At 43.1% G+C, this 18523-nt stretch overlaps 2 protein-coding genes across 2 annotated transcripts in view; both read right to left on the reverse strand.

The window, feature by feature from the left end:
- The window catches only part of LOC138243445 (uncharacterized), a 252123-nt gene that overhangs the window by 131353 nt on the left and 102247 nt on the right, over positions 1–18523 (reverse strand). The window lies entirely within an intron of this gene.
- On the reverse strand, positions 1597–2523 carry LOC138243369 (GTPase IMAP family member 9-like). The gene has a single exon (XM_069198936.1). It carries the CDS (start codon positions 2521–2523, stop codon positions 1597–1599), a length of 927 nt encoding a protein of 308 aa, XP_069055037.1.

Consider the following 18523-nt stretch of genomic DNA (forward strand, 5'->3'; position numbering starts at 1 on the left):
CTGGACCCACTCACACCTCTCCCAGCAGCAGCCTCAGTGTTTTCCCAGGAGTCTCCCCTCCAGGTACTGGCCAGGCTCACCCCTGCTGGGCTCCAGTGGGGCTGCCAGCTGTGAGTTGCAGGGTGATAGGGCTGCTGGCCATTTTGAAAGAAATTTACATCTGGGAATTATTCTTGGGCATCATGCTCAGTCGGCACAAGTACATACTCCACCCTGACTCTGAACATTAGTGTTCCCCAGCGCTGCAAACTCAGCCCTCTCCTCTGCTCCCTGTTCACCCACGACTGCGTCTCCAGGAACAACACAAACTCCCTCATCACGTTTGCGGACGATACAACGATCATCAGCTTGATCACGAACGGTGATGAGTCCGCCTACAGGGAGGAGGTAGAAACGCTGACAGCATGGTGTCAGGACAGCAGCCTCTCTCTGAACACCAGCAGAACTAAGGAGCTGATGATGGACCACAGGAACAGACCAGGCACCCGTTCACATCAGTGGGTCCGCAGTGGTCCAGATTCTCAAATTCCTAGGTGTCAACATCACAGGTGACCTGACCTGGACCCACCACACCAACTCCGTAGACAAGACAGCGCCTGTTCTTTCTCCCCAGACTGAAGAAGTTCAGCCTGCCTTCACACATCCTGACCAGCTTCTACAGCTGCACCACTGAGAGCATCCTAACCGGCTGCACCACTGCCTGGTCTGGTAACTGCTCCGCCCACGAGCTCAGGGTCCTCCAGAGGGTGGTGACACTGGCTCAGAACACTAACGGCTGCGCTACTGAACACAGGGGATATCTACTGTGTTAATGCCTCAAGAAGGCCAGGTCCATCCTCAGGGACCCCAGTCACCCTAAACACAACTTGCTCTCTCTACTACCATCTGGAAAACGGTACTGAAGTATCAGACCAAGACCACCAGGTGTCAGAACAGCCTCTTGCCCCAGGCAGTAAGACTGCTGAACAGCCAACCACAGCAGACACCTGCAGTTACCTCCTTGAACTGACAGGGGGCACTGGCACTCTCAGGACACCTACGAAGAGCACGAAATACCTCCTACCCTGTACCCTACCACTGTCAGGACACCTAAATACCTCCTTCCCTGTACCCTACTACTGTCAGGACACCTAAATACCTCCTATCCTTGTGTTGGTTCCACACAATCTGTGAATTGTAATTCTGTAATCTGTTGTATCCCAATGTTAACCCCTATAAATTCCTGTCCTCCAACTCTTCCATCCCTCTTAACGAGCCTTTAACGAGCTCGCAGATTTCAATGCTGACAACACCGCTGTGTGCTGTACTGTTCGTGCATCGATCAATAAACCTTGATTGATTGAGTGTTGGTCCGACAGACTTGAGGAACAGATTACAGAGACTGAGCTGCTGTGTGATGGATTAAATCTAATCTCCCTGAGAGAAAACAGTTCAATTACAGCACAGAGGATTTAAACAGACACAGATCTGTGTGCCACTGTGTTAGTAACACAGTACAGAGCGGAGCACAGTATGATTTTAATTCCTAACAGGACACAAGATGGTTGAATCTCTCAGTTTGGTGACCAGTTAGATCAGTGACTCAGTAATACAGCATCAATCACACTCACTGTTGAGAGGGTTGAGGTCTTTACTGTTCCTCCTCTTGACAGGCAGTCTGGGCTCCTCTGTCTCTTTCTCCAGCTCCTCTTCCTTCAGTGTCTTTCTCATCTTCTCCTTCAGCTCCTCTTCTCTCCTGCTCCACTCCTCCTCCAACCTCTGTCTGAGCTCCTCTTCTCTCTCTCTCTCCCTTCTTTCATACTTCTGTCTCAGCTCCTCTGTCTCTCTCTGTCTCTTCTCCTCCCTCTGTCTGATATATTTCTCCAGTTCAGTGTTTATTTCTTTGATGTCAGTGGTGAAGTACAGCCCATAGTTTCCTGCCACCATGTCCTCTATCTTCTTCAGCAGCTCTGTGACCTGAGTGCGGTCTGCCCTGTTCTTGTTGTTGAGAACATGATACCTGTTCCCACACTTCTCCACCAGACACTGGAGCTCCTTCCTTCTTCTCTCAATGGTTGTGTCTCTCAGTCTGTCCCCCCAGGTGAACAGCACTATTGTGTGTCTCCAGACTCTCTCACTGAGAAGCTCCAGATGTTCCTTCACTGATCTCCAGTCTGTGATTGAGTCCAGATTAATCACCAGGAGGAGAGTGTGGGGTCCTGGGGGACACAGAGACACACTGCGCACAACCTCCTGTCTGATCTGCTGTGGATCATTGCCTATCAGCCACTCATCCCAGCCTGGAGTGTCAACCACAGTGATCTGCCTCCCAGCTACTTCTCCCTGTCTCTTCACACACTCCTCAGTTACTCCCTCCGTGTCAAACTCCTCTGAGCCCAGGATGGTGTTTCCTGCTGAGCTCTTCCCAGTGCCAGTCCTGCCCAGCAGCACCAGTCTCAGCTCAGAGGGGCGGGACTGGAGTCTGGGTTCGACTTCACTCACTGCAACAGGAGGAGAGACAGGAGCATCAGGCAGGTTAGACATGAGAGGAGACCAACCTCTGCACAGATAAGAAGGGTTCAGTTTGCTCAAGAGAAAACTAAAAAAGTCAGTATGAAGGAGACTTACAGAATGAACATCTGGGAATTAACCTTGAGTATCAACTAACTACATAGTTTTACCTGCTGTTCATGATTTTTCCTTGTGTCAGATCTATTTTTTCAAAGTGACTCAAGTTTCATCTGAAAAGTCTGTTTATATACTGGCCTCAAGCAACAACAGTCATGCTGCAGTACTGTACTGTTACAGGGGCAGAGTGTAGAAAGACATTAATTGAAGGAGAGAGAATCTCTTCACCCCAGTGAAGAACAGCACTCTAGGAGAGTGTGCAGTCCAGTGCAATCATCCGGCTGGTATTTCACTCTGAAACTGACCACCCCCAGACTCAGAGTCCACTGTGTCTTTATCAGAGGATGACAAGAGAGAAACAGGCTTAATGCTTCTCAGCACCTGTCAGTGGAATAAACTCCACCTCATGTTCCTGGTACCACATCCCCACTGCTGGGCTGAGCTGCAGTGATTCAGTGTCTGTGGGTCAGGAACTGTCCCTTCAACCCTGAGACCAGCAGTCTTGACCACTTTGTTAACAAAGCAGAATTCAGACTCCAGGCTGTTCAGTAATTCTCCATCTCACCCTGTTTGACACAGATTCTACAACAGGCTGCTGCTGTTCACTCACAGACTCGCTGATCTGTAGACAAGCTGTGACGAGTCTTTCAGACTGATGTACAGAAACAGCTCTTGTCTGGGGTTCTAATGATCTGCTGATGGGCTCTTTCACCCACTCCTGTCTTGCAGGACTTCAGAGCTGCCTCTGACACTAACAGATCAACTGAGGAGCCCATCCCTGAGAGACGCTGTGGTGCCTCATGGGCATCAGCCTGTCCCTCCCCTGTCAGAGAGAAAGATCACAGATTATTTACATGATAAAGTTCTCATCACAGATATCTTCACTCTTCATCCCATTTCAAATTTACGATAAAAACTTCTCTATATCTTTTCTATTGTCCCTGCCCTGTGGGAGAGGAAAAACACAGATTGAGGTTCATTTTATGTGTATTCTCTGTGGTATACAAAAATGTTCTGTTAATGTTAGGTAATCAGACTGTATTCTTACAACATTCTTATTCTGTATTCTTACAATTTATATAATATATACAGTATATATTTTTAACTGTTCTCTCAATAGTACGTTTATTTTTCATCAGGATTTTTTTTCTTAGAATAATTTAACCTCACTGAAAGGTCAGATATCTCTCATCTGATAAACAACACAGACATTTTTTCCAATGTCTTCCTTGCTCATCTTTACCAAGGGCGCCAATACTTCTGGAGGGCCCTGTAGAGTCCCACTAACACTCTGAGTGTCCAGTGGCAGTTCAGACACATATGGGACTCCTGTGTTCAGAATGAACCTTTATACCACCTTATTTTAAAATAAATGTAAAAAACTGTAAAATCATTCAGTCCGTCCTGATTCTTCAGTAGTGAGTCTAAAATGTCACATTTCATAAAGAAATGTTTAGGACTCAGCCACCTGGCTGGGAAATCTCTGTGTTGTATAGTTTCAAATCGCTTAGAAACTATCTACTGTGATCCACACTGAAGAGAACGAGCATGATGTTAGTTTAAAAACAGTGAAACTGACAAGCTGGAGGAACTGAGTCTCTTTAGTCTGAAGGGAGTGTCCCACACTGTTAGGTTGGAGGAACTGAGTCTCTTTAGTCTGAAGGGAGTGTCCCACACTGACAGGGTGAAGATAGTGAACCATAAATATATACAAAATATTCAACATCCTCAGTGACAGTCAGTCATCATTAAAGACCAGTTAGATATTGACACCTCAAAGTTCCTCAGAATTAACACTGAAACTGAAACTCAAAGCAACAATAAGACTTAAAATCAGGAGTGGGAGGCTCTACTGTACACAGAGGGGGGGGGGAGAGGGGAACAAGCTGATACCCTGGCTTCTCTCCAGACACAGCTGGATGAGCTCCTCCAGTCAGGACATGGGGCTCTACTGTACACAGAGAGGGGTTGAGGGAAGAAACAAGCTGCCCAGTCAAGACAGTAGAAACAGCTGCATGAGACCCTGGAATCATTACTAATTATGGGCCAAATAAATTCCTCTGTTGTTCATCTGTACTGATTCCTCTCTGGTATTATCAGCTGTACAATAAACACCGCCTCTGAGCAACAAACAGGAAACGATCATATCTGAGCGTGTCTGAGCATCATGAATACTAACAGTGTGAATTCAATACCATCAGCACACAGTCAGGTTTAACATCAATCATTTTACCTTAAATAAACACCTTATTAAAATATTTATTACATTCCAAACAGCTTGAGTTTACACTACCGATCTCTGATCGCTGACAAGAGAAAGTGAAAGTAAAACAGTTCCTGTTTCTCTCTCCTAGTTCAGACCCCGTGTGTCTGACAGACAGAACACACTCTCAGCAGACAGGAAGACACTTCTCCAGCTGCTGCTGTGCTCTGTGACAGAGAAGAGACCCTCAGTGACTCCCTTACTGACACTCTGACAGGTAGAACAAGAGAAAACTCACCAGGGCTGAGCGCTGAGCTACACGCTGCCATCTCTCTCTCTCCTTCTCTTCCTGGTGATCTGAAGGGCAGGACTTTGTCCTCTCAGTGGCCCTTGATAAATTTACTGGGTTCAGTTAATGATTAACTCATCAGGGCAGAATGAAGTCTTGGACGCCGCCTGCTATGAATGTTTCTGGTATATCTAATCACTTAGGAATTTAAAAAATACTTTTAAAATTATTTTTCATAAGCAAACTCTCTTGTTTGCGTTTCTGGGAACTATCTAAAAGGATCTCCAAAGCACTTTACAGTCAAGGAACCCACTCCATCCCACCTGCAAACAATTGAGGAGAGGGAATTTGGGGAGTACAGACCGAACCCCGACTAAGCACCCCTGACCAGCAGTCGGGACACTGGGGTCCACACCCCTACTCTCACACACAGTGTCCTGATCTGTACTGACCAGCAGTCGGGACACTGGGGTCACACCCCTACTCTCACACACAGTGTCCTGGATCTGTACTGACCAGCAGTCGGGACACTGGGGTCCACACCCATCTGGATCTATGAAGTCAATGAGGCGCTTCAGCACTGCCAGGGGGAGACAAGGCACCAGAAGTCAGAGGCCGGAGCTGAACTGATACAGATCGGGGAAACAGCAGACCAGAGAGAGCAGGAGAGCAGACAGGAATCAGACAGTAGATAACGGACCTGAGCAGCTCATCGGCTTGTTCGCCCCTCCCTCAGCTCTGTCTGGAGAGAAGCCAGGGTTTCGGCTTGTTCCCCCTCCCACCCCTCTCTGTGTACAGTAGAGCCTCCTGTCCTGACTGGAGGAGCTCACCCAGCTGTCTGGAGAGAAGCCAAGGTATCAGCTTCAACAACAAGGCTGGGCAGCTTGTTTCCCACCCCTACCCCTCTCTGCGTACAGACCCCCTCTTAACCGCAGATGCCTGAGCGCTGATTGACCCCGACCTCCTGCAGCGTCAATCCCTCCCCCAGAACAAACACAAACACAAACCACACCGCTGCTTCTCCGTTTTTATTCATCTGTTCAGGGAGTGAAACACGCGTCGTTCCCCGCCCACCCCACGATCATTTCACTCGCTGTCATCGATCGATCGATTATACAACGACAAATCATGGAGAACCGTTCCAGTTCCTCACGGTGAAGGAAGAGTAGCACCACCTCCACTCTCACTGAAATACTCTCCATCAATAAGACGCACGAGTCTCTCCGTCAATAAGATAGATAAATAAATAAGCCACGCAGGAAATCAATCAATAAACAAACAGAGCGATAAGGCGCCACGGGCGTCTCCGCCCACGAGTCCCGGACTCCCCTCTCCGGGCGGCAGCGGTCCGGGTCCGAGCTCGGGTTCGGGTCCGGCTGGCCGGTATGGGTATCGGTATCGGGCCGGACTCGAGGGCCTCTCCCGTCACGGTCGGACTCCACCCAGAAGGGGGGCGGGGGGGGTTACAGGTCACAGGTCACAGGTCACAGGCAGGAAATCAATCAATAAACAAACAGTCCCGGACTCCCCTCTCCGGGCGGCAGCGGTCCGGGTATCCGTATCGGGTCACAGCGCCGGTTCACACCCGGACTCCTCGGAGGCGTAGATCTGGAGACACAGCGCGGCCACCAGCAGCAGGAGCAGGAGGGGGCGCTTCTGCACCTGGAGGGGAAGAGAAAGAGAGGTCAGGGTCAGGGTCAGGGGGTCACGCTCGCTGGGGTTCGAGCTGCATGATATTAACACTATTAACACTATATTAACACTGATTAACACTGATATTAACACATGATATTAACACTATTACAACTCAGAGCTCTTACAGGTCATGGGGATCCCTCTACCACCACCAGTGTGCAGCTCTTTACAGGTCCTGGGGATCCCACTACCGCCACCAGTGTGCAGCCCCACCTGGATGACACCCCAGTCCTCTCCCCACCCACCAGCTCTCAGTGGGGAAGAGAGCAGAGTGATGAAGCCAATTCATAGATGGGGATTATTAGGAGGCCATGACTGGTAAGGGCCAATGGGAAATTTGACCAGGACGCTGGTGTAAAATCCCTACTCTTCTCGAGAGACACCCTGGGATTGTTAATGACCACAGAGAGTCAGGACCTCGGTTTGACGTCTCATCTGCAGGACGACGCCTGTTTACAGTCCAGTGTCCCCGTCACTATACTGGGGCATCAGGACCCACACAGAGCGCAGGGTGAGAGCGCCCCCTGCTGGCCCCACTCACACCTCTCCCAGCAGCAGCCTCAGTGTTTTCCCAGCAGTCTTCCCTCCAGGTACTGGCCAGGCTCACACTGCTGGGCTCCAGTGGGGCTGCCAGCTGGGAGTTGCAGGGTGATAGGGCTGCTGGCCATTATGAATGCAACTTACAGAATGAACATCTGGGAATTATTCTTGGGCATCATGCACTGATAACAATAGTACTACTACTACTAACACTAATACTACTACTACTAACACTAATATGACAACTGACAACAATAGTACTACTACTAACACTACTAATACTACTGATAACAATGATAATACCAGTAATAATACTGATACTACTACTAATAGTAATAACACTACTAATAATACTACTCATACTAGTAACAATCTCCTTCACACAAGAACTGCACACACGGTGTACAAATCAGCTGACTGGAGAGTAATTTCCGACGGTGATAAACACAAGGAATAGAACTGACCTTGTTGGTTTCTCTAAAAACACTACAAGTCCTGTCAAATACTACTACTGATAACAATAGTACTACTACTAATACTACTGATAACAATAGTACTACTACTAATACTACTAATACTACTGATAACAATAGTACCACTACTAATACTACTATTACTAATACTAATAATACTACTACTACTACTGCTGACAACACTAATAATACTACTAATACTATTCTACTGATAATAGTACTACTACTAACACTACTACTAGTACTGATAATAATACTAATAATAAAACTACTGCTACTACTACTACTACTGCTGACAACACTACTACTACTAATAATAATAATCTACTAATACTACTGATAATGATAATACTAGTAATAATACTAATACTAATAGTAATAACACTACTAATACCAGTAACAATCTCCTTCATACAAGAACTGCACACACGGTGTACAAATCAGCTGACTGGAGAGTAATTTCCGACGGTGATAAACACAAGGAATAGAACTGACCTTGTTGGTTTCTCTAAAAACACTACAAGTCCTGTCAAAGACAGGATATGCTCCACTAGAATTGTTGTCTCTGACCGGTGAGAAATTTCGTTTGTTGTGCGAAGGACTCAGCAAGAAGAGATGTGTCAATTCAGGTGCAGTTGTTTATCGTGAGGGAAAGCACAGATAATATGGGCTTTAATGAATTAACAGTGAAAGTGTAGCAGGGGGCCTCGTATGGACTGCGGTTGTGTCTAGTTTTTGTCATTTGCATTTAAAGATTTTGCTTGTCTTTTGCAAACAAAATCTAAGCTAAGACTTCTACATGAAACATAATGCAGGAGTAGCTGCAGCCTAGGTAGACGTGCAGAAAACCACGTTACGTTGTTATTATTTACTTTATTATTTATTATTTCTCACTGAACACTAGCGCCCCTCTATGATCACACACTCAACACACTACTGTCCCACTGTGATCACACAGTGAACACACTACTGTCCCACTGTGATCACATAGTGAAAACAGTACTGTGCCACTCTGATCGAACACTGAACACAGAACTGTGCCACTGTGATCACACACTGAACACAGTACTGTCCCATTTTAGTTGAAACACTGAACGCAGTACTGTCCCCCACTGATGACACACCGAACACAGTACTGTCCCCCTCTGATGACACACTGAACACAGTACTGTGCCACTGCGCTGTAAAGCGCTTTGAGGAGCCACCTTTAAAGGCACCATATACAATAAAGTTCATTATTATTACTATTGTTAATTTGCTGGACAGAGAGGTGAACATTATTACGCAGAAGACAAAGAAAGCGATTTACGTTGCATTGTGCATTGTGCTGCTGTAATACAGTTTTAAATAATTAAAAGTCTAAACAGTATCAGCTTTATTTATGGGTTTTAAATAAAGGCGATTTAAACGTGATTTAAATCAATATAAATGTTTATATTGTTACGCCTAGCTGACTATTCATTGTTATTAAAATGACTTAAATTCGAACATGTTGTGATATTTAGAAATATAAATTTGTTTGGTGTGTCATGGAAATATAACTATCAAGGAAGCCACAAGAGAGAGTTCTCACCTGAGTAAGGTCTTTATTTCAATATTGCAATATTGGGAGCCCTGCTGCCACTTCGCCAAGTGCAACCAGAGACTCAATTTGTTACAAGCAGTACAGGGTTTTTATAAGACGTTGCGCTGTAAAAAAGTTCAGCACTTGGTCCCTTCTAAAACTTCCCCTTTCTCTAAGAGAAAACAGATTACATCATAGAGCGAGAGAAGAAAAACTAGATTTGTTATTCAAAGCTTATCAGTTACTTTCAGCTAATTCTAATGACCCAGACAGCATATATTGTTTTGGTACATTGTCTTCTAAACTAACCTAAACAGTGTACTTTGTTGACGAACTGTTTTCTAAAATTCTGCACGTACTGTAGCATAGCAGTTATATCCTTGAAATATTATCTAAAAGCACCAATATATTTTTTTGCAAAGCTCTCTACATTTTTAAGAATCAATTAACTCATTAGATTTCCACTACAATTCCCTCCTTTTTATTCTTGAAAATGATTAAAAGTTAGATTCTTCATATGGACTCCCAGGAGGCTCCCATACTTCGGATTCTTGCGTTCTTACCAGAACATACTGATGTGCAAACATATTCATTACCATATTTCAAAGCATTGGAATAATATATTTTGTACAGCAACACAAAAACAGAAAGACAAGTATCACAGCTACAGTACTATAATCGGTGTTAGTAACTTAAAGAAAAACATTCCCCCTGGCCCAAACAGTGATTCTAACCAGGAGAGAAATGGGCGAGGCTGTAGAATGAGGCATTAAAGCACATACATAACAAGATGCATTAAATTTCTTTAACTTTACAGTATGATTTATAAATTTGTACCACAAATTACTCATATCCCCCTCATTATCAGTTTCATTCAGCCAGTTTGTATACAAAGAGGCTTCGCGTTTAGATTCTTCCTCTTTCTGGGTGGTGACAGGCTTCCACATAAAAAGGAAAAAGGCTGTGCACATCAGTCCCAAGCAGGTTATCCCCATTTATCCCTGTGGAGACATCACTCCTGCGCTTTGCTCAGTTCGTTTGTGACCTTTTTACAGTGGGAAGCATGAATTCAGGGCACCTGGCACGGCCCCCTCCACCTGAGCGAACACCACCTCTTTTTCCTGTCTTTCACCAGAATCCAGTCTCCTTATTCACGCATTAGTTCTTACAGCACAGGTAAATCCCTGTGGGCTGGAGCCCAGCATTTTTCTTAGGGGTTTTTTACAAGATTGGTCAACAGCTGGGTAATAACTCTTAGAAAAATCTACACATTGTTCCACTGCCTCAGCTGTGCCGTTTTGCAGAACAATTCTAGCTGAAGTTGTAAAATTTCTCTTTGGTCCGTTCCTGCAAAACACCTTATTATAAACAAACAAACCATAATAATAATGTGCATCTATGGGAATCACTCCCAAGGGTAACCCCCCTTAAAACTATATTGTTCTACCCATCAGGTTCTGCCACAAGATAAGAGAACCTTTCCCATGAAGTCATTTTTTGACCTTCATGATCCCTTCAGGGCGTACAATTAGCACAGAAGCAGCAGCTTTAGTCCACATGTTTTTCAAGCAGGATATTAACAGTATGATCATAACGAATAATACCAGACACACAAATATGTATTGAACCAGAGACCCTCTCCAGGTTCCTAGCACAGACTGTAGCCATGCACCAATGCCCCAATTATCTGGATTATAATTATGATATATATTTTCCTTCATCATAGATGTGCTTTGCTAAGTCATTCATTTGCTAATAATTGTCTAGAATACAAGTACTGTTAAGTCTTTGCTCACCTAAACAGCTGTCTATCACCCTAATAGAGAATGGCCTAAAACTGTGATTATAGCGAGGAGCATACAGTTATTTCCATTTTAATATATCTGAGTTACACTCAGACTAAAAGCAGGGCTATTTACCCATGCCAATAAACCTAAATAATCACCTCTATCAAAGGGGATTACTCCCATGAGCATCTTTTATAGCAATACAATCCCAACATGAGCTCTGATTATTATTTGTGGCTGACTGATAAAGTATTGATTCCATATCCCCATTTTATCAAAGTAAAACTCATTACACTTAACAGGTACACTGTCGCCCCCCCTCAGGAAGCTCAACAAACACAGAAACAGTTACAATATAATAATTAATGTTCACTCAGTCTCTGGTGCAGTGGTTCGGTGTCGGCGCAATGCGTAGATCCAGCGATCTCGTCCTATCACTAAGAGTCGATAGTCAGTTGCACTTGATATGGTCCTTCCCAGCAGGGTTGCAACATCTGGCAGGGTATATCTTCCTCACCACACCCACTCGCCAGGTATCAGGTCGTGTCTTCCCTCTACTGGAGGTCACCAAGCGTCCAGCACCTGTTCACCAGCCCCATGCACCACTTCAATTAACAACCTACAATACTACAATAGAGAATTAGCAAATTCAACAATCCATTAGCCAAATTCATCCCTCCAGGAAGTTTTGTTGATTGGCTTGTGATGATATCAAACAGGCTCTATTACACAGTTCTGTTTGATCCAGCCCGCATACCATGGCGTTCCTTCAGTCTGATGTCTAGTCGATCTTTTAGAGTTCTGTTCCTTCATTCCACTGTTCCAGCAGACTGAGGGTGATCTCAGTCCATCTCACCCCGAATAATCCAGCCACAGCCTATCCCTTGATCATAATACAAGCGGTAGGTCAGTGCCCACCGAGGGCTTATCTCCATCATCAAGTGTTTGGTAGACACAGAGGCAGTGACAGCAACCCACTGGGAAAACAGATTATAAGAGCCAAGGTTTCCCTTTACAAATGTAAATTGTAAACATTTGCTACTGCATGAAAGGTTTCTCAGGAGCAGGCCTTTTGAGCTGTAGCACCTGCACCTGAACTGTAGTTGAGTTCCTTTGATAAGCATCACATTGAGATACCACATAAGTGGCTACTGCTTCAAACACGGTCCCCACCCAGGTTTGGGTAACCAGCACACCATTTGACTCACACCCAGGTGTCCGACAGAGTGCATTTGTCGAGCTACAAAGGGCATTAGGCTGTGAGGGCATGCAGAGCGTCCAGTGTGCTGGCAGCACCACACTCTTTTCTAACCATGTCCTTTTCTCTGCTTTAGAGGCCTCAGCCTGAATATCCTGTAGCTGTCCCCTTTTCACCAACAGAGGACTCACAGGGGTCTCAGACTCCTGTTCTACAAGTACTGCTCACCTGACAGCTACATCTGCAAAGTTGTTCCCTCGAGTTACTGGAAACATTTCTTTATTATGTGATTTACACTTTACCACAGCTACTTCAGTCAGCAGCTGCAAAGCTTCTAACAGTTCAGAGACAAACCCAGCATTCTTAACTGGAGTCCCTGCCATGTTGGGGAAATCCCTATTCCTTCACTGCCATCCAAAATTGTGGCATACACCAAATGTATATATACAGTCTATATAAATTGCTACAATTTTCCATTTAGCATATTTACAAGTTTCAATTAAATCTTTTCATTCGGTCTGCTAGTTCTACACCAGATTATTCACAGTTTATACAGCCAGGCAGGTAGCCTGCACAACACATAAACACGGCCCCTTGGCCACCGCATCAAGGGGTCCTGAATAATAATAACCCACCAGACGATGCCTATCTCCATGCCTCCTGCACCAGCACAACAGCTCACGATCCATTTCTTTCACTTACACACAGATTACATACAGATGATCCGTCTGAGGGAATCCTGTCCAGAGCCAGTGCCTGCAAGAAAGCTTGTTTCAAAACATCAAAAACAGTTTCTGCTGCAGGGGTCAAGGCAATTTTGTCTTTAGACTGCACTACCCCCCTTAAACCAATACGTCACTAGACAAGCTCTTTCTGAGAAGGCATTCACCCTGGCTTTATCATGTAGTTGGTTTTATACTCCTTTTTCTTCCTCTCAAGATGCAATACTTGGAGTAGCCCGGCCTTATGGATTCCCTCATTAGGTAAAACAATCACAATATCACATAACCCTTTCGAGGTAGTTCACATAAATGCTATTTCATACAGAAATTCCTTATAAAATGCTGCAGTCTGGGCCTAAAATAGGTCTGGGGTGTCCCCCACCCACATCAGTAGTTGAAACTGTACATATTTTCCCAAGCAGACTGTGACAGCTTATATTTGCTTTAAACACAACCCTTGCACTCCTTCTCCTGTAGCCTCCTGTTACCTGTTAGAAAACGTTATATCACATCTTTATGCTGTTTTAGTCTAAAAACAGGACAGCTGTGCTCCTGTGCCCCACAGTTACTGCACACTGTAAGATTATTTCACTTTTATTTAAATCCTGAGATAAATTTAGGAAGGCTACAGAGGGGTTTACTAGATTAAAACTGTTAGTTCACACACGGCTCTCATTTCAGCTTCTGACAAGTTCTTTAATTGTGAAATCAAGCCTCTTTCTTACAATTTCTCCAAAAAACGATTTTTTTTTTAGTAACTGCACACCAGCTTATTAGTAGTTTTGTCTTTGAGGTTTTATATCTCGGTATAACATTAAAGTCGCACAATAATTTCGACAAACTGGCGGCTCCCTTTTCTCCTCCTTGGGAGTCTTTTTACCTCCCATTTGCAGCGCTCGCACTTCTGCATGCATGCTTCGCGAGTTATTAAATCACATCTGTCTCTGTTCGTAATATCAGGAAAGCATAGTTGCACATTCTTGGCAACATCAGGTTTTAACCCACTCAAGTAAATGTGTTTTATTACTGTGGAAGTATCTTCATTCACTTCCTTTTCATCGGCTAACCCCGAGTATACTATCCATAAAGCTATAAACCTTTCTGTAAAATCTGAAAACATCCTCACTTCCTTCTGCTGACATGCTGTTACTTTTCTCTAATCAGTTTTCGGTGGGTAATGCTCTTTCAAAAATCTCCACACTAATTCCCACCCTTCTCCCAGATTCTCTCTTAAGGCGTTCTATTTCTTCTTTTGCTTTTTCTTTTTCTACATATACAACTTCGTTTCGTTCAGCCATTGCTTTTAGCTTTTCCATCAGGGATTTTTCCGTCTCATCTATGATATTCTGTTGAATTCTCAAATATTCCTTTAAATATTTTTATCCAAAGGTTCATACACTTTTCTACATTCCTGTTCAGCCTAAATTCCGTCTGACAGTCAATATTTCTTTTAAATTTCACTTTGGATTAATCAAACTTTTTTTTTTCCCTTCACACCAAACCATTTTCACGTCTCCCACGCGCCCCGCGGAATCCCCCAGTCGAGACAAACTGACAAACTATCACAATTCGGGAACACGGACCAGGTTCCAAATCCTGGCTTTAAACACACAGTTGAATCGAGTTACCATTTTCGGCTCTTCTGCGAGTACAGTTCTAGTTACTACCTTCAGCCGTACTGCAGTCGTGTACCAGGATGCAACACCTGGATTTTTTCGCACGGGCAGGGCGAGATGCTATTCCTTCAGCAATCCCTCCTTTTCTACCCCACCTTCACAAAACAGGCATCTAAAACACATACACCATTAACTCATTTTTCTGTTGTACTCGCTTCAGCTTCAGGAAAACCCTGAACCCACCACAGCAACATGGAGAGGACAAGGGACTTTTTAGAAAAGAGGAGTCCTTACCTCTTTTTAGAAGCGGCCGCCTAACTTTTCCTCTCCATGTCCGTGTGGTTTAATTTAGATGGATACTTCTTCATCATTTGGGTCACGTATCCACCAATCTGCCTCCTCCTTTTTAGAGGACATTGTAAACCTTTAGGAACAATATGATCTAGCAACAAGGTTATGTCACTGTAATTAGGCTTAAGACAATCAAGAACAAGGCGCTTGCCTTTCTTCTAAATTCTTTACGATCATCAGGCAATTAAGGAAAAGACTTAACTAATGCAAATAATTCACTAGGAGACCAATGTCAATGTACTGTACATATGCTGGAGTTCCTTCTGGACCTGGAAAAGTGCACATTGGTATTTCACAAACAAGTTGCTCCGGACCGCTTTCTAATTTCGGTGGAGACTTTTTCTTTTGAGTACGCATGGCCATGACTTTAGCTGCAGCTTGCTGTTCTTTAGTTTCAAGACTAGTCTTTTTTTAAGCTTCCCATTATTTCTGTGATTCCTCTTTCCATTAAATAAGTTTTCCAATTCATTTTCTTTCATTTCTTCTCCTTCTCTTCTAAGTTTCCCCTTCTTCAGGAAACTTCTTTTTCCTAATTCAACTTTCCTCTGTCCATTCTGATTCACTTACAAAGATCCTTCATAGTTATGGGCCCCTAATTATCATATATAAATTATGTGCAAGTTCCCTTACACCTATTACCCTAGCTTTACAGTTCATGAACATATTTTTTTTTCCCTAACCCAGGCTATAATTGTTTCTCCGAATTTGTCGTACATGTACTTTTGCTGGACTGCTCGGTCCCATTTTCGTCTTTGAATTTTAATTTCCCATTTTTACCGATCGGTGCCTTACTTAGAACCTTATCACATTAACTACTCCGCAGAGCAAAAACCACACGTCTGTGTTAAGATAAGTTCTTTATATGAGTCCCAGACTCATCAAACCCGCGTGAGAACACCCCTGTGGCTCGCTTCTCAAACTATTAATTTTAAAGGATCACTTACTGACGTCAGACAGCTGCCAATTCTCCAGACGCGTCTCTGGAAGGATAAACAGTTTATCCTCCGAGGTTCGTCCAATTTGCTAAAATTGTCCGGGTCCGGATGGAGTTTCAGCAGCCGTTCGCGTTCAGGTTTGTGATCCCGGACGAGCCCCCAAACTGTCGTGGAAATTTAACTATCAAGGAAGCCACAAGAGAGAGTTCTCACCTGAGTAAGGTCTTTATTTCAATATTGCAATATTGGGAGCCCTGCTGCCACTTCGCCAAGTGCAACCAGAGACTCAATTTGTTACAAGCAGTACAGGGTTTTTATAAGACGTTGCGCTGTAAAAAAGTTCAGCACTTGGTCCCTTCTAAAACTTCCCCTTTCTCTAAGAGAAAACAGATTACATCATAGAGCGAGAGAAGAAAAACTAGATTTGTTATTCAAAGCTTATCAGTTACTTTCAGCTAATTCTAATGACCCAGACAGCATATATTGTTTTGGTACATTGTCTTCTAAACTAACCTAAACAGTGTACTTTGTTGACGAACTGTTTTCTAAAATTCTGCACGTACTGTAGCATAGCAGTTATATCCTTGAAATATTATCTAAAAGCACCAATATATTTTTTTGCAAAGCTCTCTACATTTTTAAGAATCAATTAACTCATTAGATTTCCACTACAGGTGCGAGTGAGGTTTTTTTCCCCCCCAACAACCTTCCAGAGGAGCTATAAATATTTTAATTGCTCATAAGGTCTGCTATTTGAGGTCCAGTTATTTAGATGCATACATCTTATTTTATCTCAGCTTTTCAGCTGAGATACACAGATCATACATAAACAATGCAGTAAAAAAATGTCTCATCAAGTATTTAATCATTAGGTATAACAGTTTCCCTTTAGGCCTCTGAAAACACCACCTTCTACCTTGTGAATACCAGTACCTCCTAATTGTCTAAAGGCTTTATTGAAAAAATTTAAAAAAAAAACTGATGTGCTGAAACAGTACAATTAAACACGCTCTGCAGAAAAGGGGATGGTTGTTAGGTCAACTTCAGTTTTACATGTACAGTACACATTTGATTTCATTAAAATTATGAGGTACCTGTATCTGCAGGACTCAAGAGGCTCTCAGTCATGTCACTTTGCAGTTGATGTCTCCTAGAGGTTCCTAGATTCTTATTGTAAATAAAAGGAACAGCATACAGTGGGACTTTTTCAAAAACGGGGAACAAATTTCAACATCCGACTGCACTGAGCACATAAATATTGGTTCTAGGCTCCTGAATCACCTTTGGTCCCTGGATCATTGCTTTTAACCATTTACACAAGGTTTTTACTGTAAAGCACTTTCACAGCTCAACATAAATGGACCTTCTGGGGCACAGGCTTTAAAGGAGCGTTTTAAAAAAACAGACTTTGCATTTCCTGTTATAAGCTATTCTTTTAGCATATGACAAGCATGCCCTTATTATGGCGATATCCTCCTAAACATTGGAGAAATAACTCTAGAAGTTCAATTAAAACAGAAATGCTTCAAATCACTTGGGATACAACAAAAAAGTGGTGTATTATAAAGTGTGTTAAAAATGTAGCTAGTTTGTTTTCATACCTTAGATTATAATAAAACCTCACCATTTAACACCAACAGGTGTTTTCTTGAAGTCTGCTAGCTTCAAAGTTTATGGTTTGGCTTTTGTGTATAATGATAGTGAACTGCATTGGAAAACTTAAAATCTCTCGCATTAAATTGGCTACAAATGCAAGAATTCAACCAGATATTCTTACTTGTAAAATGTCTACTGTTGCATTGCAGTTAGTTAATGTAGTTAGTCCATAGTCAGCAATCTAAACTTTATTGTTAAGCTTTAATGATTGATGTTGTACCAGTAACCTTTAGAAATACTATAGTACTTCACAAATGCTTTGTGTGTTTGGAAATCTTTTGAGTAAAAGCCTTATAAAATTAGATTTAGTTTTCACAGGACATCACAAAGAAATAGGATGGTATAATTCTTATAATTGCTTAGTGATTGTATTTGGAAGATTATGGACTAAACAGACTTCAGGGATGCCAGTGGATCATTGTGCTATTTGGAATTATTCCAAAAATCAAGTGACCTCTTTGCTGTAGTATCTTTAGTATTATTTATTTAGTATTAATAAAGAATAGATTTATTAAAGTCGTGCGATGTGTAAGCGGGATATGTAAAATAATGTATAATAAAGTTTTTTATTATTGTTATAGAGAAACATGATCAGATTTTCCCTGGTTCAGAAAAAAGACGATTAAAATCTGTAATCTTTCCACTTGTATGTCATCGGACATTAACGAGTACAACCCCCTCTCTGCCGGAGTGCTGGCTGTGACGAATTAAACCGGTTTCACAGGTATTTTCAAAGTAGGAAGTACAGTGTTAACTGGTAGCTGGGCTCCTCAATGAAATCGCTTTAACATGCTAATGCGTTGGTGTAACAGTCCGGGAGTGGCAAGCTTCTAATGTCAACTCGACTCGATTGGAAGACAATGAACATATTCTAGCCCTAAATGAAT

This window comes from Lepisosteus oculatus, chromosome 14 (genome assembly GCF_040954835.1).
Source record: "Lepisosteus oculatus isolate fLepOcu1 chromosome 14, fLepOcu1.hap2, whole genome shotgun sequence".
Classification (NCBI taxonomy): domain Eukaryota; kingdom Metazoa; phylum Chordata; class Actinopteri; order Semionotiformes; family Lepisosteidae; genus Lepisosteus; species Lepisosteus oculatus.